Below are 19,979 nucleotides of genomic sequence, written 5' to 3'. Positions count from 1 at the left end.
GGAGTTCGATAAGAGACCCTCTTTTTGTGAAAAAAACTGTAACAGTTTTAAATTTCGTATAAAAGTTGTAACTTTTACCACCACCCGTTAGTTTTTACCTATTTTAAAATCTAATTTTAGAATAATTGTCCTTGTTGGGAATAAGATAGCAGACCTCTAAAATTTTATTTATTTATTTCTAGCAGTCACGGAGATATCGAATAAAAACCCTTCTCAAGGATGCATCTTCAAGGGTCTGTTTTCCTTGAGAAAGCATTTTTGGGGCCACATTAACTAAAACTTGTTATATTTAAATATAACATCAGGTGAAGTTTTACAGGCTAATTATGAGACTCCCTGCATATTACTCACTACTTTAGATTTGAATTAAAAAAAAAAAACAGCTTTAACAATTTCTGATTTTGATACATACATTCCATTAAAAGTTAAGAAAATATCAATGCGATATTGTGATTCACATTCCTATCCCTCAGCTTGGTGAATCATTGTGTTCTTCATTTATATGTGCTTAATTAGCATATACGAGTATTATTTTTATTATCAGGATATAAAATTATTCAATATCCTTCAAATGTTTTTCAATTTACAAAACAGACATTGGATGACAGAAACTTACTGTTTTAAAAAATATCCTATTTTATTATTTTTCTAAAAGTTAATACATGCAGTGTGCTGATAAAGTTTTGCAGTGTTCAAAAGTTTAAAGAATCCATTTTTGTTAAAAGACCTTAAACACAAAATCTGAAAAAATTTAAATTTTTACTTCAGTCAATGTACCCAATCAAAAAATAAGGATAATGTGTTTGAGTTCTGCAAAAAACAGTTTAATAACAAAATTAGGAATATTGTGTGATTTTATATCACCACTCGGCAAATGGTTAATAATTTTATATTTTTTTAATTTTAATTTAAACATTTATCATATCGACATCAAATGTACCAAATGAATAAAGTTATATAGAATATAAGTTTTTTAGACAGCTAACGTTAAAATGTTCAGAATATCACGCATATGCAATATGTATCAGTTAACAGATGTAAAGTTCAGTGACATCAAAGAATTATATTTCTTTTACAATTTCTATCCTACCACATTTTTTATGGAGTCTGTTAGCTTTCGATGGCATATAAGTACATATACCATAAAACAAATCATGTAGCTGCCTTCAGAACTTTTGGTATCTTTCATGTTTATCCGCGAAAAAACTGAACTTCAAAAATTTTTTATTATTCATCATTATCGCAAAAATTGTGAACATTCCATTTTTAGGTAGTTACACAGTAATTCAAAATCAGTGAGTAATAAAAATTCCAGAAATATTTCCAACTTTTAAGTTCACTGAAAGTGTATAATGATTTGACCAAATTATTCAAAAATGTTGTTGAAAGATACTAGTAATAATCTTTACATTAAAATTAATTTTTTTTTAAACAACGCACCTTGCAAAATATTTAGTAAAAATTGTTCTTTTATTTAAAAAATTTTTACATTCTAATTTTTAAATGATTAAATGATTTACTATTTATTTCGAAAAATAAGCATTCAAACTTCAGTAGCATTTAATTTAGTTTCAACAGTTTTTTTTAATGTTGAAAATGCTGCTACCATAATGATATTTGTGATACCTTCCAGCCTGAACGTGTAATAATAAAAAAATTTGTATTGTGTTTTATGTAGGTACTAACTGATAAAAGTCTGAACACTCGTGCCAAAACAATAAACTTTCTGAGGTAAAGGTAAACACTAAGGCAATTTAAAGAACCAAATAAATGAATAAATAAACATAAAAAGTCGAAACAGAAAAGTTTACCACTCATTTTTATTACTTCACATTTATTTAACTTAAATCAAATTCATATAAATATGACAACTTACAATAAATGTTAATTTAAAAAGTTCTTAACAAAAATTTGGTAATTTCTATAAATTGCCTATGCACTTAACTTGTTTTTCATGTACGTACATATAATTGATGACTTATAAATATAAGAAGTTGTTGATTAGTTGTGTCCTTCCCATTTTTTTGATTTTTTAATTTTCTGTATTTTTGGTATATGTTTTTAAATTGAGAGATTGAAATGTAAGTCTTTCGAACAGAAATGTATAATTTTTAAAATTATGTCAAATTTATGTTAAAAAAAAATTCAAGAAAGAGAAAAGCAGTTAGTTTTTGTAGAAAATAAAAAACTCCTAAAAAATTATATAAAATATATACCACCATCAAGAGAAGTTGACAAAAAAACTGTAGACGATAGAAACAACACAGACAAGAAACAAGACTGTTCAAGTGTGTAGAGGAATCAAACAATGTTTTCAATTGAGTATGAAATTAATTAAAATTCACAGATGGCAACAATGCAGAAATATTCTAATACAAATAAATAAAAATTCAGGTATAAAACTACAATGACAGAAATTATTAACTCAGAGAATAACACTCCTGCAGGTGTGTATGCAACAGCTCTTACTACTTGGAAGGAAGTAACTAGAAGATCCCAGCAAAGAATCAGAATTGTCGGAACAATAAGGACTCGGTCGTGGTGATTGATGTCCCAAAATAATGTCGAGCTGCACGTTAGTAGAGTCAATCCTGTTATTTCAATAAAAGACATGTACAAGCTGTTAGTCAACTTCTCAAAGGTAAAGATTGAACCACATCACACCACACACCACAGCATTCCAGCCTTGCTGTAGATGTGCTGTACCATACTTATTAAATCCTATTGTCTTTGATAATACCTTATTTGATATTTTCTTAATAATTATTATTTTCTAAAGGTTCCTAAGGAAATGCTACAATAAATCCATCATGATGAAGTCCACTCTATTGCTGAAATGAAGTATATTAACCATTTTACTTTCTTTTTGAATCCTTATGATTCAGCTGAACTGTAGAATCTTCAAACTGAAAATCTAAAACCTAAATGGTCAGCTGGACCCGACCACTGGACCAGACAATGATCTACCATAGGTAACTAAATATGTTCTAAATGTACTCAATGAACCACTGACTTATTTGATTAATGTCTTCTTCTAATGGCATCTTTTTGGAAATATTAAAAGCTGGTAATGATTCTGACATACAAAAAAAAAAAAAACAAAAAGTACTGATTTAATGGAAAATTCTCATCCAATAGTTTTGTCTAATTCATTTAATAAATTGTTTGAATATCCTCTGCTTGACAGATTAACTGTTTTTCTGAGAAAATGATATATGCTTACAGCTCTTTACAGTTTTCTTGACAATTTGATTAATTATACAGATTTAGGCAAATGTCCTACGACCACTTTTTGTGACTTAAGTAAAGCTTTGGTTGCATGAACCATAAAAAGCTACTAACTAAACTGAATGGAAGTGGCATAAGAGTAATGCTAAAAAGTTGATACCAATGATTTCTAGAAAACCGTATTCAATTAATGTTTATATATAGATTAAATATGAAAACACTATTGGTAAATTCCGAAACATCAACCGCTCCCATGCTCACGGGAGTCCCACAATATTTTATTTTGGGTCTTGCACTCTTCATACTTTACATTGATGACATTGATTCAGTTATAAACAGTCAGCACAACATTGCCTATGCAATTTTACTGTTATTGTCTTTGGTCTGAAATATATCTTCAAAAATTTACCCATACCACTTATACCTATATATTAAAAACTTCATATTCAACGTCCTGTATCTCAAAAGCCGAAGACCAAAAGCTCATAATTTATAGGAAAAAAAACTTTAAATAATTTGATGTCCTTGAATTTATGGTATCTTTTTCCAAAACATCTTGTACATTTTATACTACCAGACCAAAGAAAAAAAAATGGGGTACCTTTTCTGTTACTTATATAGTTAATCATGGTTAACAAGTTGAACACATCGAATAAACATGAACATATTACTATAAAATTAAAAGGCAAAATGAGTATTATAAAAGAAAGTGCAGAATCTTCAGGTATTATTATTTAGTACAAAATACATCACCATACAAAAGAAATATACTTGGTATATTAATTGCTACAATTTGTGACACCCAATGCAAAGACACAGATGTAAGAAATTCACGCTTTTGTGAATCATAAGTGATAGGGAAAGTGTAAACAGTAAAAGTTAAAGCAAAATACTTTTTTTTAGTAAGTCAATTTTATCGAAATTGGTAAAAATAATAATAACTAAGGCATTATTTTATCTCTTTCCTTGTTTCTTAAATTGTTATCAATGATTTTTCGATAGTCTCGATTATTCGGATTGAAAAAGGAAAATGCTTTATTCTGGATTATCGAGATTATGTAGTACTTTATTTTTATCATATCATACTTTAATCATTCCTGATTTTCTAAGGGAAAAATACAAATTTCTACGTCAATGATTTTTTGAACTTTTGACACTCGTTTTGACTTGACACATAACGTTGAAATTAACAGTTTTACTCATTTTTTAATTACTTGTAAGTTTAAGTTCATATAAAAACTCATAACTCTAAAATTCCTCATTCTTAGAATAAAATAAGAGATCTATTTTCTTAGAAATTCCATTGGTTATAAAAAGCACTAATCAATTCTTGTGTATTGACCCCTTGTGGTTAACATCTTTCTAAGTTAATCTAACGAGTTTTTATTTGTACTTAGATAAATCAATAGCCCTTTGAAGAAACACTCTTATTTCAGAAACACCTTGTCTATTAACTACTTATGATAGGTATATATTTATACAGGGTGTTAAAAAAAGTGTGTAAAATATTTAAGGAGGTAATAGTATGAACCAAAATAAGCAGAAAAGTCTCAATAAACATGGGTCCGCAAAGTAACGATTGCGAAGATATGGAATATTTTATGTTTTTTAGCCCCTTTTTTTATTTTGCAAAAACGTTGTGTATTTTCTTATAATAGTTGGTTGATGTTTAGTGAAATAAACAGTACGTATTTGACAGTTGTTCTCAGTGCACAAGTTTTCTTTCGCTATGGCTGGTTACTCTAACGCAGAATTAACAGACATGCATTTCATGTATGGTCGTGCTAATGGGAACGCCACCGAAGCGCGACGTCTTTATGTTGACGCTTATCCAAATCGCCAGATTCCTTCACAACGCATGTTTGGAAGAATTCACCAAAGATTGCGTGATACCGGTTCCTTGAGCAAACAGTGCCATTTATCCGGAAGACCAAGGTCGGTATCCACTCCTAGAGCAGAAGAAGAAATTCTAGCACTGGTAGAGCAGAATCCAGGTACGAGTGTGCGGAGAATATCAGCCGAGGTAGGAATTAGTGGTCCTCTTGTTTGGAGAATCCTTCACGAGCAACTGCTTTATCCATACCATGTGCAACGAGTACAGGCCTTAAATCCAATAAATGATCATCAAGCACGTTTGGTTTTTTGCCGCTGGTTTCTACGTCATGATGCTGAAGACCCTCGTTTTCTTGCAAACATTCTTTTTACTGATGAGGCCGGGTTCACAAGAAATGGAGTGTTTAATTTTCACAATACGCATATTTGGGCCGACGAAAATCCTCATGCTCTAATAGAATCTGGACATCAGGCACGTTTTTCATTAAACATTTGGATGGGTATTGTAGGTGACAGGTTTCTAGGTCCTGTTGTTTTACCAAACCGATTAACAGGCGCTGCTTACCTCAACTTTCTGCAGAACACACTGTATGAGTTTTTGGAAGACATTCCTTTGAATCAGAGGCAACAAATGTGGTTCCAGCATGATGGTGCTCCAGCTCATTTTTCCATGGCCGTTAGAGAGCATTTACACCAAACTTTTCCACATAGATGGGTAGGAAGGGCCGGACCTGTTTTATGGCCTCCAAGATCGCCTGATCTGAACCCTCTAGATTTCTTTGTTTGGGGATATTTGAAGACATTAGTGTATGGTACTCCTGTAAATAGCCTGGAAGAGCTGCAGCTACGGATTAATCAAAAGTGTCAAGAAATCCAAACCAAGGAGGGTGTTTTCGAAAGAGTTCGAATATCGTTGAGACGAAGATGTCGTGCCTGCTTGGAAATGGACGGAGGGCACTTTGAACATCTTCTGTAACTTTGTTTTTTGTTTGTTAAAAGCTTCCTTTGTCGGTTTATTCCTAATAAAATAAAATGTTTGAAAAACGAATAGTGGTCCATATCTCCGCAACCGTTACTTTGCGGACCCATGTTTATTAAAACTTTTCTGCTTATTTTGGTTCATACTATTACCTCCTGAAATATTTTACACTCTTTTTGTAACACCCTGTATACAAATGTACAAATTAATTTATAATATATATTTTGAAGGAAACAGAATATGTTCTTTACCACGTTACTAAAGAATTTACTTAAATAAAATTCATAAATATGTATTTAAATAATTACCACTCATGATGTTTTTTTACATGTTTGTCAAGGTTTTATATCAATTTGTTAAATCTTTATTTTATACATATACATTTATGCTAAAAATAAATTAAAAAAATAAAATAACGGGATAAATTGCATTGCTCATAATGTTTGTTCGACAGATATAACTACATACGTATAGAAAATTTGTACGACAAAAAATGTAGGAATGTTTCTTGGAATTTTTTTGTATAATAAATTAATATTGTAAATAGTACTAACTGAAAAATAATATACAAAATATAAACTTGAAATAATATTTTTGTTTTACTTATTTGTAATCAAACAAGTCAACAAAATGGTGGTAACGGCATATGTTTATGAAAAAATGAAGGTGAAAATAAGGTGATTGATTCAAATGTGTTAACAACAACAACCTGTGTGAATATTAAAATATAATAATTTTAATAAATTATTCATATTTATTATTACCAAACAAATACAGTAGGTAATTGAAATTGAAATGCAGCTCAAAATAATGTTTCTATATTCCTGGTTGTTGCCTGAATCATCATAAACTGATGTAAAAAAAAACAAGATCTGATAATGCTTTAAATTAATTTTTTCCGTTTCTTTTTATTTTGTTGTATTCCAAAGAATACATTCAATTAAATCAGTAGTATAAAAATATTCAACTGGCGATACCTTGTTACAAATAAAATAAGTTTAAATTATTATACAGGGTACCTTGGAAAGAGATATTGCAAAGGTGGTGGGTCGATTTGGGCGGTTTTTGCCCCATTTTGTTTTTGCGATAAAAAATGTGAAAAAATTCCTGTAATATCTACTACCAAAAATGAGTCGATCTGACCCGAAACGGACCACCCACTCACCACCCAGTTTCCCTGTAACACCCCCGCAAATACTGGAAATACTGTCACTAGATAACATCATTTTGGAGAGATTCGGCGCTGTAAAACTGGATAACTCGCCTCAATCACCGTATCCTTGGGTTTTTGGGGTTGCTGATCACGAATCCGTGGTCCATTAGCCTCCACCAGATGTATTTCAAGGTCATTTGAAGGTCAAACTGAGAAAACGCTGATAAAAAAACATAAAAATATATCTATGGGCCTCGAATTCGTGATCAGTGACCCCAAAAACCTAAGGAACTATTTTTAAATTTGAATCTTATCTGATGGAGACTAATGAAATGGGACCACCAGATTGACCTCCAAATAACTTCGAAACTAATCTCACAGAGGTTAATGGACCCCGGAGTCGTGATCAGCGACCCCGGAAACCCATAGATATATTTTTTGTTTTTTTATCAGCGTTTTCTCAGTTTGACCTTCAAATGAACTTGAAATACATCTAGTGGAGGCTAATGGACCACGGATTCGTGATCAGCAACCCCAAAAACCCAAGGATACGGTGATTGAGGCGAGTTATCCAGTTTTACAGCGCCGAATCTCTCCAAAATGATGTTATCTAGTGACAGTATTTCCAGTATTTGCGGGGGTGTTACAGGGAAACTGGGTGGTGAGTAGGTGGTCCGTTTCGGGTCAGATCGACTCATTTTTGGTAGTAGATATTACAGGAATTTTTCACATTTTTTATCGCAAAAACAAAATGGGGCAAAAACTGCACAAATCGACCCACCCCCTTTAAGGACTTATAAAATATCAAAAAATAAGAACATTTTATTTCCTATAGGGCTCTGCCCTTTCCAAAAAAACAGCATAGTGTATTCAGTATTTCGTTTTTGATCATTTGCTAGAGGTTGCCAGCTACAACCTTACCCGGTGACATTTTTTATGGTGTATAGTATACTACAATGTCAAATTTTAATTTATATAAAAATCTTGATGAAATCGTTCAAAATACACGATTTTTGAGAAAAACGCAATTGACTGTCCCAAACTCAACTAGCAATATAATTTTACGTTATAATACATATATGAAACACATCAGAAAAAATGTTTAATCTGTGTTATAACTGTTATATAATGTCAAGGTAAGGTTGTAGTTGTGGACTTCTATCAAATTTTCAAAAACTAATTCTGACTGCTGACATATTTAATGTCGTAAGAACATCTTTACCTGTACCATATTCCAGTGCATTACATTGTTTGATGAAAAAGATATGGAATTTGATTTTAAGAAATTGTATTTGATGCCCCTGTATCTAAAAAACAGAAGACAATAGGTCTTATTTTTTCGTGTTCTATCAGCTCCTAAATGTATGGCATTTTCCCAAAACACCCTGTATTTCAAATTTCTATAAATATCTTATATGCACACAACACAAATACCCATGTGGTCATTATAAAATTTGTAGTTTAACTTTGATATATTTTTATTAAGTGAAATTTTAGAGACAGTTCAAGGAAAAGTATAATTTACAATACTGTTATTCTGCATATACAAACATTAAACAAAATTTAATTATTATGATTTATAATTTTTCTTAGTACTTCAATTTGTTGAATAACTAGGAATTGAATGTTTAAGGTTACAAAGAACAATTAATTATTTAAAAAAATACAAAACCACAATCCATTTTAAAAATCATTAATCATTGCTATAATGAGTTAATGTGTAGCTTTGCAACAAATTTTTCTAGAACTATAATGTATCTAAATAGTACTGTACTATGTAAACTGTTTAAAAGTTAATATAACTAATTAACAATGTTACACAATAACAGTATGTTCCTATACAGAGCACCTATTTTCCAAGTCTATAAACAACATATATTTTGCTCGTGAAACATAAAAATATGGTTTAAAGAAATAATTTTAGATATTTTTAATTTATTCAAGTGAATGGTTTATTTGAATTGTAAAAAGCAATAGCTAACTAAATATTACAGATATACAGATTTGTATACTTAAGACTTTAATTAATTTTTGGCTTTAATTTATTGGCCAGTTTCAATCATCTAAGAATCTAAGAATCTTCAGATATTTGAATAAATGACATACATACATACTTTTTTTTTAATCCCAACATATTGTTTATCGAAAACTAGTGACACTTTTGACTTTGAATCAAGAATTTTTATTTTTTCAAAAAATTAACTTACTTTCAATAATTGATAAAAAAAATTTACCTTAATGCAAATTATATTAATTTATCCATCCAATATTTGTGTTTATTATTTAAAATTAAAATAAGCATCCAATACTAACAAAAATTGTATAGTTAAACAGCAGAAAATAAAATGTATTACTAATTGCTAGCTAAAGCAAGGTCTCGGCAAGTGTAAACCTTAAGATCAAACGTGGTCAATTTAAAATCTCATTTTATATTTTAATTCTTATTTAAAATCTACCTTTATCGATTGCTAAACACTGCAATTTTTCCCAAGTATCTACTCAAGTAATTCTGGTAAAAATATAAGCAGGGCAATAAACAATTTATAAGTCCAATTGAATGAATGTTTACAAGATGAAAAAAATGTAGGCCTAAACTTATATGAATTAAAAATCAGTTCTGAGGAATTTATAGAGCAACTAACAGATAAATAGGTAGGCATAATTAACTTCTCACATAAAAGAAATTCGTCGTCATGCTTATGCAAATTTCTTCATTGTTTACTTTTCAAGCAACACTAATACATGTCTAATAAACTTTTCGCGGATACAATGCGAGGTATACCTATCCTATAAGACATATGTATTGTTTTACATGTGTTCTACTTTTCATAGAGCAGAAAGTTATTTTAGAGGAATTTATGCGTGTACTACACTAGATCACATGGAATATTTCAATGCACTAAACTAAGCAACAAGTAAATGCAATTCTTTATTGTTAAAAAGCAACAGGTCCCAACAATTTTGCCCTCAAGACATTTTCCAATTCCCGAATTGACATGTTAAATTAAAGCAAACGTAACAGTAGGGTATACATACCTTAACAAACAGAAAGCTTGTCGTAAATAAAATAAAAATGCACCGTGTCGTCATAATTAAAAATCATAGATGCAGATATTTATGCGAATTGAAGCAGGTACACATCAACTTTTACACCTTATAAACAACACAAGTAACACGTAAAGCAAAGGTAGTATTATAATTTGAACCATTAAGCAAGCTGTAAGATTTGCACATCTTTAGAAACATGCATGATTTGATATTTTAAAAGCTCAACACTTTCTTACGCCATTGCTTAATATTCTATTCTCCTTTCGTTTCGTTGACAGTTTCCCACTACTTCTGTCTGACCTCATGGATAGGTAGAAACACAAAACGGTAGAAAGATAAAAAAATCATGATGTAGAGGGCGGTACAACAGGTAAAATTTAAAATATTAAGTGCTGCCAGATGAGTGAAAAATTCCCGCTTTTTTTTGGATTTTCGGTTTACATAAACGTTATTACATTTATCGAAAATAAGTGTTTCTGTCTCACTAAATTATGATACTTTACGTCTTTTAAAGTACATGATAAAATTATATTTAATTAGTTTAATGTACTATAATAATTGGAATTAAAGAAATTACTAAACCAATAATTATGAAATATAGGCAATTTGTAGGTTATAAATAAGACAATAAATAATTGTAAATACTTGTAGGAAATAAAGCCAAAATACCTATAAGAATTGAACAAAAAAAAGGGAGAAAAATATATGTTTTACCTTAGAGTATATACTACTGGAGGCATGTCTCACTCAGTGGCCGAGAGTATAGCGGAGGTTTAGAGAGAGAGAGACGTATATGAGTGAATTTGCTATCTCTCTCTAGCAACATGCAATCGCGTGCTGCTAGAGATATAGCATATTCGCGAATGCAGCTAAGAGCTCGCCCTCTGGCGGAGACAAGTGATACTAGCGAAACAAGGTAAACATTTCTTCTGTGTGTGACATTTCGTTTTGTATTTTATTTAAAACTGTATTTAGTGTTCGTTTTTTGAACACTGTTATTTTAAGAAAATAGTGTGAGGAAAATTTCAGCAATTATGGATAGAAAGAAGAAACTGTCAAACTATTATTGTTCAGTTCAAGGTTGCTCTTCATGGTCCAAGAAATATCCAGAATTAAGTTTTCATCAAACCATTGAAGAAATGTTCAAAATATTATTGCCGATAGATAATACTCCCTGAATTTCATGGGGGTTGTTAGTAAGTAAGGGCACTAGTTTGCAGACATAATATAAATTTCTAAATTTAAATTAACTTAGCCCAATTTTCCCATATAGTATCACATGCACATGATCAGCCTTAAAAACTGCCTCTCCTTCTGATATACAACGAGAGTTTTCGTTGGCATATATGTAAATAGGAAATGTATTCTACAACGGATAAGTTCATAGTTATAACATAATAAAATGTACAATAAATTGTAATGCTAGAGACAAATAAAATAGACATAAATACTTGCCTTAAAATTTATTTATGAAATATTTGAAACCTATAAAATAACACAAAAGTCAAATAACCGCAGTTTGATAACAAAATTACTAATAATAATGGCAAATAAGACAAATGTTGTTCAAATGAATGTGTAAACGCGAACGGCAATGTCAAAATTACCTTGTTTCGGAGCTTACTGCTTTCGCCGCTTGGTGCGCTTGCATCTTAAAAATTATCGCGGATACCTTCCTATCTCTCTCTAAACCTCTGCTACACTCTCGGCCACTTAGACGCTGCCTCCAGTAGTATATGCTCTAAGTGCTTTTTTTACAATTTTGTCTTGGACTTACACAGACGAACCGGCGAAGTAAGAAGAGCACCTGAAGAAAGGGCCCTAGCCGGCGGGGCCCAGCCAGGACAAAAGGAGGTCCCACAAAGCGCCTACACCGGCCGCATTTGCGGTCGGGGTAGACGACGGATGGGGCCCACCTACGAAGGCTGTCCAGGCCTACACGAGATGAGGCAGGATAAAGAAGGATAATCCCCCTCGATCCCAAATCATTGAGGCCAATTTCTAGCCATGGAATAATGGTGCGGCGCTCGTTTCGAAATAATCCTAATATTCGTTACCAGGTGGCGCTAAAAATGCTGGAATCGTCGATCTTTACACATGAAACACTTCGAATTCTTATATCCACAACTATGAAGTCTATGGTTTTTATCACTACAAAAAGTCATTTTATGATTTTATCACCTGTTTTATGTGTCACTGTTGACACGTTATAATGCACGAAAAATAATAAATTTTGTAGTAAAATATGTCAAAATGGCTTGTTCGGATGACGACAATCATTGGTAAGTGATATGTGTTTACTTCTGTTCTATTTTAAATCAATTTATATAATTCCCTATGTTACAAACTATCACCATAAATAGGCCTAAATGATCTTTAATTTTAATACTAGATAAAATAATGATAACAATGTTTATTTACTAGGGTGATAGACTTGGAAAACGCACTTTTGGAGGAATGTTCAGCTACAGATATTTATTGCATCTGTAAAGGCAAAGCCTTACCAGAAAACTTAAGGCCTGAAGTTTGGCAGGTAGGATATTTTGTTTAAAATTTTCTCTTTTAATATGCTGCGGACATCTAAATGTAATTTTAATACGATCTTTTGAAAATTTCAAGCTGTTGAATATTAACATATTAATGGAATAGGCCGTATTTAAATTCTCAACTATTTAAAAAGTTTATCAAACTAATTAATTAAAAAAAATAATAATAAAAACATCGATCCAATTTTTTTTAGTAGGTAATCAAATGAATCATGGTTAATGTAGATAATTCAAGTTTAAATGTAATTATTTATGATACAAATGGAGTGGCAGCAGATATTAATTATTTGCTGCCAACAAGTAGAACTTAATTATGTGAAGAAATAATGTCTACTGACAGTGTTATAATATTTAAAATAGTAAATTTTTGTTTTAGATATGTTTAGATGTCCGAGACAAGGGCAGTCAGTTAGATCATTTTAATGAAGTTTATGACTTACCAAATCAGACTGTCCTGAGAGAAGATTGCACAAATTTTGTGTCAAAATTAGGCAATGAAGAAGAAGACAAACTCTCTGTAATATCCGACCTGGAATCCATTCTTACATTTTATTGTAAAAGTAGAAATGTGCCCTATGTGCGTAATAATGGATGGATAGAATTGTTACTACCCATACTTACTCTTAAAGCACCACGATCGACCACTTATAATTTATTTGAAGCAATAAGAGATACCTATATACCTCAAAGCTGTCAAAATGAGGGCAATGCCTTCCACATTCTGCGGCTGCTGTTACTTTACCATGATCCAGAATTGTGTTCATTTTTGGACACAAAGAGAATAACCCCAGAAAAATATTGCCTCTCCTGGTTTCAATCATTATTTGCAGCTACATGCAACTTAGAAGTAGTTATAAATATGTGGGATTATTACTTTCAGCAATCTGACCCATTCTTCATATTCTTCTTATCTTTAATAATGGTTGTTAATGCTCGCGACCAAATAATTTCCATGAAAGAGGAAAGTAGAGAAAAGATAATAACTTGTCTTACAAATATGCCTTGTGGTTTGGAAGCAGATGATGTATCTGATTTTTGCACGCTTGCACAATACTACGCATTAAAAACACCAATTTCTTTTAGAAACGATCTTATGCAAACTTTGTATAATGGTAGAGGGGACAATACATTGTTAGTATCTCAGGCGTTGTGTTTACCAGTATCCGTGCACGAGTTGGTTGAAAATTCGGCCCATGACACTGCGAATGTTGATGCTGTAAGATTCTTTTTGGTGGATTGCAGACCTATCGAACAGTATAATGCTGGACATTTACCAACTGCTTTTCATTTAGACTGTAACTTAATGTTGCAAGAACCTAGCGCATTTGCTACTGCAGTGCAGGGCCTTCTAAGTGCACAGAGACAAGCTTTAGCACACAATTCTAGTGCAGGTAAGTGAACATTACAAATACCTTTAACATATTGTTGAAAAAATGTATGTCATGTTCATTAGCTATTATAAAAATACAAAATAATGAATTTGGTGCACAGTCGTAACATGATAAACTATGGTTTGTGGTATCCGTTAATAGGAACAATCTTATAATTTGAACAGAAATTTTTAAAATCAAATAAAAATTCATAAATGCCTGTGTCCTACGTAACCACCACTATTAGGCAACCAAACTTACACTGAATGCAATGATTAACACAAAATTCCCTAAGTCCAGTGGAGTACATATTACATTTCTTTACAAATTTTGAACTTTAATCTGTAAAATGTGTTTCTTCGATAGAAAAACAGTATTTTTTATATTTAAACTTACAAACTAATCATATTTCGCAAAGATATTTTGAATTTTTATCCGATTTTAAATTGAAAATAAAGATGGGCACATTTCGGAAAAGTGTGAAGTACTTTTGACCTCGAATCTAATAAGGCACTTATGAGTGACGTCATGTTTTCACAGGTCACTGCTTGAGGGTTCACAAAGCAAAATATTACTTTTATTCTAATGAATGTGTCGATATATTTTACTTATTACCTACCTTTAAACTTTTTTCTTTTTTATAAACTGGTTTCTAATTTTACCCGAACAGCCAACACACTTATTTAAATGTTTTTTCATCCTACTGGAATCCTTAAAAATTGTTTTTGAGCAAAAGTTACATTTATAATGATTTTTACTCAATTCAGAAAAATATAACCAAACTGTTGATTTTGGCGTCATACTTCATCTATAAACTATTTGTGTATTAAATATTAAATTAAGAATCAACTGATTACTATTTACTAATCGTTAATTTGACATAAACACAAAGTTTTTTATTAAGCTATCAGAAATTTATTATAGTAATCAAATTTATAATAGATGATCAAAACGACCACCTTCGTTGTGCTCAAGTTCATTTGCTGTCTTATCTTACCACAAATCCTTAGTAATCAATCTATTAGCCGATTCCATTTGCAAATCATGCAGAGCTCTATGTGGACCTGTCACCAAGCTACTCCAAAATATTTTTTTTATTCTAGGTCTAGGTCAAAAATAAGAGGACCCCTATTTTTAATTTTTCCTCAGACGCATAGTTCCGTCTATTATGTACTTGGAAAATGCAACGCTGAACAGAAAAATTAAAAAAAAAAATTCCGATTGCATTTTGATTGCCTGTTATTTTTTTATTTTTTGACGCATTAAAATAATTCTTATTTTAACTGATACAGGGAATGGAGCCCTTCAAATCTACCTTTTCAAAAATGTGAATAAATGCATTATTCGGCAGAAAATGCATTTGTTCAAAAAAGTACATCTTTGAAAAAAATTTGTATCAAAAAGGCCATATTTTTTAGCTCCCAAAATTTTTTTGGAGATTAATAGTACCAATACCTTCAAATCTATCTTTCTGAAATTTGCGGTTTTTGCTTTTTATCGTATAAAACTTAAAAATAAAAAAACTACAATAACATGTGAATAAAATAAAACATTTGTTTCCATTCAATTAATAGCAATTGCTACACATACTATCAGTTGCAGCAATGTCTTCATTCTGGAACTTTATTTGCAAATAGTCAGCATAATTTTTTGAAAGTTCAGATTCCTACACTGATATACGCATTTTTTTTGAACATTTGAATAATCTGGACACTTCAATCTCTTTGCTGAATAAATATTGATAGCCGACATGTTGACAACAAGACAGTCAGGCATACAGTGACGCTAAATTCTAAAATGCGGTTAATATTTACATGTCGCGGTAACTACGTACATAAACACAGATGACCGAATGAAACAATTTCTTACTGATAAGGTAGTGTCGTGGCCGTAAAGGCCGCGAAAATGCAAAAAAATCGCAAAAGTCGCGATACAAAAGTGACAATTCGCACGAGTCGAGGGGCCCGGCAAAATGCATTTTCTTCTGAACAATGCATTTATTCACATTTTTGAAAAGGTAGATTTGAAGGGCTACATTCCCTCTATCAGGTTGAAATAAGAATTATTTTAACGTGTCAAAAAATAAAAAAATAAGCAATCAAAATGCAATTGGAAAATTTTTTTAAATTTTTCTTTTCAGCAATGCATTTTCCGAGTACATAATAGATGGAACTATGGATCTGAGAGGAAAAAGAAAAAATAGGGGTCCCCTTATTTTTGACCTAAAACAATGCAAAGATATTTTGGAGTAGCTTGATGACAGGTCCACATGGAGCTCTGCATGATTTGAAATGGAATCGGCCTATTACCATACAATTCTTGAAGATAGTTTCTGCTGCAGTATGTGCTGTAGCTCCATCTTGTTGAAAATACCCATGCTGCAGTTCATCATCATGTTCCAGGGCTTGTTGTAAAATGTTATGGTATCTTTCTTCATTTATTTATTATTAAAAATTGAGCGTATTATCCAACTTGTTGAAACGGCTACCCAGTTACATATTTTCTGAGGATGTAATGTTTCAATAATATTATGTGGATTTTCTGGAGCCCAAGTTCTATAATTCTGACTGTTTACATAACCAGATGACTGTACCCATGCCTTCTAGGAATAAAACATCAGGTCTAATAAATTGTCATTTAAATGTTCATTAAATCATCGACAATATTGTACTTGTTGGTTGTGATCAGGAGATCATAACTCTTGCACAACATAAACCTTATAGGAGTGCTTCTTCTTTATGCGTTGTGACAAGTCCCAATATCCCACCAATGGATATTATATCAGTGTAATAGGTATATTTCTTGCAAATACACAAATTGATCACTGCGAAGCTGTAAAATTTTATGTTGATAAAAAAATATATTCTAATGGTATTAAAAAATTTTCAAAATTATGAAATTATAATTTTTTCATTTTAGCTTTAGATTAAAAAATGTACATAATTCAAGTTATGTCAAGTTTATCGCAGTGCTTATTTGAGTAGATAACTGCGAAACAGGTTTCTTAGTACTTCGCACTATTCGTTGTCGAATATCTTCAACATTTTCTGTTAAAACAGTAGGTCTGCCCGTCGACTTGCCCTTACAGATGCAATGTTTTTGTTTATAGATTTTAATAAGGAGGAATTTGTGGTTTTTAAACCCACTATATACAATATTAACATCAGGAAAAGCTTCAACAAATTGTTCCATGCAGTTTGCATAGAATAAAACCAACTTCCACCTTCGTTCTGTGTACCACTGCGAAAATGTGCCATTAAAATAAATGCGTCTTGTTCTGGCGTAAAAACGTTGAATTTTCGCTGTTCTGAAAAGAACAATTTTTTGTTTCAATTTAGCAGACAAAGATTAATTCGTAGGAAAGCTCCAAAATTATTGGTAAACACTGTTAAATTGTACAAACAATGGGAATAAAAACACGAAAAATTACAAACGCTTCTGGATTGACATTTAATCTAATCCTAGTTGGTGAATTATCCTTGGTAATATCTGAAACACCAACTTGAGAAAATCAAATTTACTGAGCAACAATCTGGTCACATGGAACTCGGGCATTATTATTTAGTGAAATTTCTTGCATAGTTCGCTTTAAGTTTTACTGTAAAATAGTATTCAATGACAAAATATTACATTTTTTTTTATTCAAATATTGCACTGTCTACAAATTTAGTGAATTTTTTCATTTATTTAAATCACTAGCCCAAGTTTCATCAGTATGCATCAAACGTATTTAGATATTTATGTAAATATTATATTTTTTTGAAAAAATAAAATCCTGTATTTCATAAATTTAGGATATAGATTTATAGGAACCTAAAATGTTTCATTGAATCACCTAAAATATTCTTAGATACTTACGTGACACCCTGTATTTAACAGTTTTAACTCTATTTGTTAAAGGTGGGGAGCACTTATGCTTCCTCGGTTCAGGTCGTAACGAAGAGGATCAATATACCCACATGGTTGTGGCATCTTTCCTGCAGAAGCACACTCAGTACGTGTCTCTACTCACTGGAGGGTACATAGCCATCCATAATTATTTCTCCGACAATATTGACGAATTCCTACAGGATCATAATCCAAGGAATTGTATTGTCTGTGCCCCTAATTACCTGTTGAAAAACAGCGTTAAATCTGGGCAGTCCACAGATTTGTTTGGAAAGATATCTGCAGCGATGAAATCGAAGTCCGCGGAAGTTAAGGGAAAACTAATCGATTATATTGTGAATCCAAACAGCAGTCCCATACAGGAAAGACATGTTTCCAGTAGCGATAAGATTGGGAAAAGGTATCGAGATGTTGCACCTGTTTTTAGTATTGATGATGATCATGATAATGTTGCAAATGTTGAGGTATGTATACAAGATTTATGTTACTTTTTATTCACTTTTTGGATAATTAATGAAATTGTATTTGAATGTTTGTATACAGGGTGATCATTATAGTATGTCAAGGTAAACCAAATTCATTTGGTAAGGAGCAGGGAGTATACCTTTACTATAGGTATACTGCTGCTGCCTGTATTTCTATCTCATTCTACATCGTGCCCTTTTTTTATTTGCGCATTTCAGATTCAGAATTCAAATGAAATGTATCCAGTTGTAGTAAATCTTTTACTAATCATATTATGGGAAACAATTTGTAGGTTACATGTCGAATCCAGCAACTTACATATATATATATTTTTAAATGTCTTGAAATTTCTATATCCTTATAAAATCATGTAGGGGAAATACTTGAAACCTCTTAGAGGTTGTTAATTAATAACACAGCCACACAAAAAAAGAAAAGTTGTCTGTACTTTTCATGCAACATATGTTATTCGTAGTATTTTTGCTTCCTGATTACGAATCCGGTGTCAGAATTGAGCTATCACATCACAGGAATTTTCTAACCTCAAAAAACAGGGCAAAAATAGCAAAAATTCACGAGTGCTAGGAAGTGCAAAAAATTTTTTTTTTTCTATAGGTATTCAAATGTTCATTTATATGGTTAAGACCCCGCCGAACGTGAATCCGCGGTAAGAATTGATGGTTCTTTTTCTAACCTATAAAACTGGTCAATTAAGGTCAGATATCACGAATTTTCAAAAAATAACATTCGCGCCAAATTTGGTATACGGGGTCGCTGATCACGGATCCGACGTCAATTTTGCAAAATTCAAGATCGCGGATCCAAGATGGCCGACCAAATTTTCAAAAAATAACGGATTCGCGCCAAATTTGGTATACAGGGGTTTAAGGTTAAAACATGATTGGATACTCAGGTTATAAACAGAGAGCGGACAATTTGTGACTTTAACCTTGGACATAGATATGTCATTCATAAACCTAGATACATTACCCATGACGCAGTGGCGTGTCGGGTATACATCGGAAATTTACGTGATAATTCACGAAAATTCCACGGTACATACATTTTTAGGCGTTATAAAATATTTAGAAAATCAGAAATTGTATACTACATATTTATTAAATAAAGTTCGGTTAAAAATAGTGTCGTTCTTTTAATTGGAAATTAGGAGTCAATGTAACGAATATCCTCAGGCGACGCACATGATAGAATAGTCCAACTCACGCTCCATTCATAACAGGGCTGCAGTTTGAATTCTGACCAATAGGAATTCGATAAACGCAACCGATGTCGACGGATGGACTAGAGATGGGCGCGAGTGTCATTTCATTTCTTTAGAACTAAATTAACTTAATTATTTTCTCGTTATTTAACCTGTTCACATGATTTATGGATTTTAAATAAAGGGTACAAATCTTCGCGAGGATAATACGATATATTTGCTATACATAATAATTATATTTTACATA

General features: G+C 31.6%; 2 protein-coding genes across 2 annotated transcripts in view; one reads left to right on the top strand and one right to left on the bottom strand.

Annotated features, from left to right (window-relative positions):
• The window catches only part of LOC108911887 (tyrosine-protein phosphatase 10D), a 31,621-nt gene extending 21,092 nt beyond the window's left edge, over positions 1-10,529 (bottom strand). The window contains exon 1 of the mRNA XM_018716962.1: positions 10,230-10,529. Within this exon, the coding sequence (XP_018572478.1) occupies positions 10,230-10,283 (54 nt within the window). The 5' untranslated portion in view covers positions 10,284-10,529. The remainder of the gene's footprint in view (positions 1-10,229) is intronic.
• A 1,872-nt stretch (positions 10,530-12,401) lies between these two features.
• The window catches only part of LOC108911881 (TBC1 domain family member 23), a 13,508-nt gene continuing 5,930 nt past the window's right edge, over positions 12,402-19,979 (top strand). The window contains exons 1-4 of the mRNA XM_018716951.1: positions 12,402-12,523; positions 12,666-12,774; positions 13,164-14,178; positions 18,058-18,509. Of these exons, the coding sequence (XP_018572467.1) occupies positions 12,495-12,523; positions 12,666-12,774; positions 13,164-14,178; positions 18,058-18,509 (1,605 nt within the window). The 5' untranslated portion in view covers positions 12,402-12,494. The remainder of the gene's footprint in view (positions 12,524-12,665; positions 12,775-13,163; positions 14,179-18,057; positions 18,510-19,979) is intronic.

The sequence above is a fragment of the Anoplophora glabripennis genome, unplaced genomic scaffold (assembly GCF_000390285.2).
Source record: "Anoplophora glabripennis isolate ALB-LARVAE unplaced genomic scaffold, Agla_2.0 scaffold539, whole genome shotgun sequence".
NCBI classification, from domain to species: Eukaryota; Metazoa; Arthropoda; class Insecta; order Coleoptera; family Cerambycidae; genus Anoplophora; species Anoplophora glabripennis.
This window is presented reverse-complemented; position numbering and strand designations above follow the sequence as displayed.